This window comes from Tupaia chinensis, unplaced genomic scaffold, assembly GCF_000334495.1.
Source record: "Tupaia chinensis unplaced genomic scaffold, TupChi_1.0 Scaffold000706_1, whole genome shotgun sequence".
NCBI classification, from domain to species: Eukaryota; Metazoa; Chordata; class Mammalia; order Scandentia; family Tupaiidae; genus Tupaia; species Tupaia belangeri.
The window spans coordinates 5,000,486-5,006,485 of NW_006160229.1; the positions used below are offsets into that span (position 1 = coordinate 5,000,486).

The window sequence follows — 6,000 nt, forward strand, 5'->3', positions numbered from 1 at the left end:
TATGCCCTAATACTTTCCATTCCTCTTGTACGTGCTGTTTACAACACCTTGTGGAGATAAATAAGCTTCAAAATGTTTTTAACATAGTCATTAATTTCAAAAGAATATCCTTTTACTGAGATAAAATAAAATTAGAAATTTCTAATCATAAGAGAAATGCAAGTTAATGCCACAATGAGTTATCTTCTCACTCCTGCTAGGATGGCCATTATCAAACAGACAAGAGATAAGCAGGTATTGGCAAGGATGTGGAGAAAACAGAATCCTTGTACACTGCTGTTGAGAATGTAGTGAATGTAGCCATTATGGAAAACAGTATAGGAGTGCCTCAAAAAGTTAAAAATAGAACTACTATATGATCCAGCAATCCTCTTTCTGGGTAGATATCAAAAAGAAACAAAATTAGTATCATAAAGCAGTATCTGTGTAAATTGCAACATTATTCACAATAGTCAAGATACAGAAGCAGCCTAACAGTCTATTGTCAGATGAATGATAAAGCAATTGTGGTATATACGCACAATGAAATTCTATTCAGCCTTTAAAAAGGAAGATACTGCCATTAGCAATGATGTAAATGAACTAGAGGACATTATGTAAGTGAAAGAAGCTAGACACTATCACACTGATATATGAAAAAAATGTTGAATACAGGCATAGTGGTTAGGGCACTGGACTCCCACATGGTCAGCCGTGGTTCAAGTCCCGGACCTGGTGGCTTTCCCTCTCTCTCTCTTTCTCTCTCTTTCTCTCTCTCGCACATGTACCCTATAGCAAATGTAAAATAACAATAAAATTAAATAAATTATTATTTTTCTTAAATGTTGACTACATAGAAACAGTAGAATGGTGTTAAGTATGATCACACAGGAAGCTAATCTCACCAGCTATATGAAAATTGCACTTACGCTGGATATCTAATTGTATGTCCTCTATGAACAGGGTCATCCAGGCTCTTCCTACATATGTCCAGGGAAAAAGTACTCATAGTTCTCAAGGTTGCTTATTTAACCATTCCAGGGCTCTGATCCTTAGCAAATTCTTCCTTATACTTAGCTGATACCTGCCTAATAAACTCTACTAGTGTAGATCTGTCCTTTGAAGGAACACAAAATCTAAATCTAACCTCTTTGTCATATGGGAGCAACTAAATGAAGACAGTTGGGATACCCTAAATATGTCTATTTTCTTACAGACCTGTCGATTCTTTTTCACATTATATGGTACCCAAATGCTTACTATAGATAAAGAGAGTAAAATTTCCTTTTTTATTTTCAAAATGTATGTCTAAAATTATGTCTCACAGTTATCCTAAAACCAAAAATTCCAGTTGAGAATTTTCCTTTTTTTCATTATTCAATCAAGATATAATCAAGGATACAAATGAAAAATACATGACAAATGAACAATAAACTTAAAATTATTGGGATGAAAAGATATGTCATTATGCATACTTTAATTCTAATGATAATTAAACCAATTTGTGAAATACCCTGCTGTACAACAGGATTTAGTTAATTTCGTAATGAACATGTTCTTTTCTTTTCACATTATTTCATCTGACAAATGTTTCCTCCCTTTGTAACTCTAGATGAGAATTTCTATATTTTGAGTTAATTTTTTTTAGAATTATTTATTTTATTTTATTTATTCATTCCTTTTATTTACTTATTTATTTTAATTTGATCAGAAAGACATAGAGAGAGAGAGTGAAAGAGGGAAAGTGAGAAAGCACGCCACCAGGTCTGAAACTCGAACCGTGGTTGGCCATGTGGGAATCCAGCGCCCCCATCCACCACACCACTTGCCAGCCCCATTGAGTTAATTTTTCAATCATTGGGGCTAGGAGCTAGGGACCAGCAAGTGGCATAGTGGTTATGGTACTGGACTCCCATATGACTGACCATGGTTTGCGTCCCAGATCTGGCAACTTACTTTCCCTCTCTCTATCTCTCTGTCTCTCTCTGGTGAGTAAACATGATCTAGAGCAAATTAAAATTATTTATTTTTTTAGAGGTTTTTGCTATAGGGCACATGCGCTCACCAGACAGACAGAGACAGAGAGACAGAAAGTGAGAAATCATCCCCCAGGGGGGATGGCCATGCCTCAATCCCTTCTCCTCCATTCTCCTCTCGGGATCTTGGGTGCGCATGCACACATGCCCAGCTTGAGTTTTAAGCCACCGGATCCGGGACGCGAACCGCGGTCGACTACATAGGAGTCCAGCAACATAGCTATTACGCTAACTACTGGTCCCAAAATAATTGTTTTAAATAATAAATAAAATTAAATTAATATTTTTTTAAATCATCATGGCTAATTAAAAAGAAATTCTGTAATTACCTTTTGGGGTCAAGTCTAGCAGTAACTAATTTTGCAATATTCTGATCTGTATCATCCTCCCTGTGGTATGTAATAGTAATGTCAACATGGTTGAAGAGGTAGAAGGTATTCTTTTTGTAGAGTTCAGGCTGCAAAAAGATAAATAAACGTTAAAGTATGGTCTCCTAGAAACTGAAAAATATAAAATCTGATTACAAAATAAAAATGAGAAATATTAATTCTAAGAAAGTTAAATGATCAATTAAGTATTATAAAGAATAAATATATTGTTAAAATATTAAAATCGTAGACCTAAGCATTTGACTGAAATTTAAGATAGTTAATTCTTTATTATACTTAATTGATCATTTAGTTGGAAAACTAAAATTGGTTAATGGATGTATTTTTCTGGGTTTTAATTACATAAAACTGTGGAGTAAGACAACTTAATAAAATGTTATCTGTATATAAGATCTTTTTTTCTTTTGCTATAGGGCACGTGCACTCTCCAGAAAGACAGAGAGAAAAAGAGAGACATCCCCCTCCAAGGGAAGATGGCCACGCCTCAATCCCTTCTCCTCTATTCTCCTCTCGGGATCTTAAGCATGCATGCACACGTGCCCGGCGTGAGTTTAAGCCACCGGGGTCCGGGACTCGAACCGCGGTCAATTACATGGGAGTCCAGTGACATCGCCATTATGCCAACTGCTGATCCCTGTATATAAGATCTAAGAATATTGGAGCTGGCAGGTGGCATGGTGGTTAAGGGAGCTGGACTCCCACATGGCTGACCAAGGTTCAAGTCCTGGACCTGGAGGCTTGCTTTCTCGCTTTCCCTCTCTCTCTCTCGCTATGTCCCTCTCTGGTCAAATTGAAATAAATAAGTGAACCAATAAAGTTAAACAAAAAATAATTCTTTAAAAAAAAGAATATCAAGAGTTTAGCCTTTATGTTAAAAGTAATGCAACAAGCAAAAATAGGAAGAAATGTTTCAGAATGTTAACAGTGGTGTCTCTGGGTGGTAAGTTATAGTCAATATGATTTTTCTGCAGTTTCTTTAAAAAAAAAAAAACATTACACCAGCAGATGGTGTAATGGTTATATTGCTGGACTCCCACATGGTTCACTGTGGTTCAAGTTCCAGACTGGTGGTTTGAAACTCACACTGGGCCCGTGCACATGCATGCCCAAAATCCTAAGAGGAAAATGGAGGAGAAGGGATTGCAGTGTGGCCATCCCCCCAAGGATTAATTTCTCACTTTCTGTCTCTCCCTGCCTTTCTGGTGAGCGCACATACCCTATACCAAAAACATCTCTTAAGAAAAAATAATAGGGGCCAGCACGTGGCATGGCAGTTAAGGCACTGGACTCCCATGTGGTCGACCATGGTTCAAGACTGAACGTGGCAGCTTGAAACTCAAGTATGTGTGTGTGCATGCCCAAAACTCTGAGAGGAGTGCAGAGGAGAAGGGATTGCAGCATGGCCATTCCCCTTGGGGGATGATCTCTTGCTTTCTGTCTCTCTGTCTCTCCAGTGAGTACACATGCCATATAGTAAAAACTCAAAAAAATAAAATAAAACATTTTTTAAAACATTTATTTGTATATTTATTTGTTGTGATTTTCAAGCCACCAGGTCCAGGACTTGAACCACATTCATCCATATGGAAATCGAGCACTTCAACCACTATGCCACCTGCTGGCCTCCTGCAGTTTCTTATTACTTTCAGTACTTCCCAATTTTTCATAATGAGGTTATATTTACATTTATAATTAGAAGCATTTTGTAGACAAAAAGTAAATTTAACTGTTCCTATCAGTCAAGTGTTCATGAGTTCACTCCCTAACAGCCACAACTCTGAAGATAATCATCCAAATTTCCTAGATCAATACCTTCCTTTTTTCAGTTTACATATTTATTTCTTCAGAGAGAGAAACACCTCCAACAGGATCCTTATACCATGATCCACCCTCAGCTGCAGCCAGGCCACATCACAACCAGACACAGAGGTGCCAGTTGCATTACTCCTATACCACTATCTGATGTCTCAGTGTTTATTAAATTTGAAAATTCATACAAATCACTCAGGCATCTAGTTAAAGTGCAGATTCTGGATACCAGCAAATGGTGTGGTGGTTGAGACACTGGACTCCCACATGGCTGACTGCAGTTCAAGTCCCAGACCTGGTGGCTTGCTTTTTCACTTTCCCCCTCTCTCTCTTTCTCTCCTCGTCTCTCTCTGGTCAAGTTAAAGAATAATAATAATAATAATAATAAATTAAATTAATCTTAAGAAAAGATTTTTTTAAAAAAGGCAGATTCTGATTCACTAGATCTAGGGTAAAGCCTGAGGTTCTGCATGCCTAACAAGCTCCCAAATGCTGTCACTGCTCCTGGTCCTGGAGAGCACTGTCTGCAATTGCAAAATATCTAGAAACAACAAAAATGTCTATTAATCTAGTTCAATAAAGTATGGTTTAGCCATATGAAGGAATAAACTATGGCTAGGAGATTTGCACATATCGGTATGCAGAATGTCCCTGACTGATATATACTATTAGAGAGAAGCAGCACAGCATAGTGGTTAAGGATAGGACCTCCACAGCCCATATGCCCAGGTTCGAAGCTTAGGTACGTCTGGTACTAGCTGGTATGACCCTGGCCACGTTGTAACCTCTCTGTATCTTGGTTTCTGTACGTATAATGTAGAGATCATGACAGTACTTACCGTACAGGGGGCTATGAAGATTAAATCAACTCATGAAAGGTAACCACAGTTTAGCATAAAGTAAGTACTTAATGTAATAAGCAAAGAGGTAACAAGGTCCTTCAGGCTCTGTACCCTGCCTGTCTCTTCAGACTCACTTCCTGCCACAGCCTCTACTCTTAACTTGCTAAATTCATAAGGGGCATTCTTTATTCTGTGTTCTTATGGACACTCTGATGTCTCTGCATCACTTATATCAAATTATAATTGGCACATTTACACATGTAAATCTTCCAGTAAACTGTGTTCCCCAACAGATCATGAAGTTAGGAACTTAGGCTCATTCATTCATTTGCTCACTCACTCACTCATTCAACAATTTATTTTTCTTTTTTTCTTTCAAGAGATTTTTGCTATAAGGCACAGAGTGAGAGAGACAGAAAGCAAGAAATCACACACACACACCCCCGGAAGGATGGCCATACCACAATCCCTTCTCCTCCATTATCCTCTTGGGATTTTGGATATGCACACACGTGAGCCCGATGTGAGTTTCAAGCTGTCGGGTCCAAGACTCGAACCACAGTCAACCATGTGGGAGTGTAACGACGTAACCATTATGCCATCTGCTGGTCTCCTCAACAAATATTTTTGAACATTCCCTATGTGCCAGACACTGCTTTAGAGCTGAGACCTTATGGGTGTTCGAAAAATACAACAGGTAGTTTGGTATAGTATAAAGGAAACAGAATTAGACTTAAAAAAATTGGGTTAGAATTCAGATTTTGCCACATACAATCTCTCACATGTTAATTCATCTTTCTGGGCCTTAGTTTTCTTAGATGTATGATACTGAAAGCCCTATTATAGCCCTTGGAATGGATTAGGAGATTACTCAGTGTTAGTTCCCTTCCTTCCAGAACTTAAAATTATATTTTAAAACTTTAACTAGATTTCCAAATCCAATCT

At 37.9% G+C, this 6,000-nt stretch overlaps 1 protein-coding gene across 1 annotated transcript in view; it reads right to left on the minus strand.

Annotated features, from left to right (window-relative positions):
- LOC102487355 (transmembrane 9 superfamily member 2) overlaps positions 1 to 6,000 on the minus strand; it is a 95,283-nt gene that overhangs the window by 48,047 nt on the left and 41,236 nt on the right. Inside the window, exon 6 of the mRNA XM_027776670.1 lies at positions 2,345 to 2,472. Within this exon, the coding sequence (XP_027632471.1) occupies positions 2,345 to 2,472 (128 nt within the window). The remainder of the gene's footprint in view (positions 1 to 2,344; positions 2,473 to 6,000) is intronic.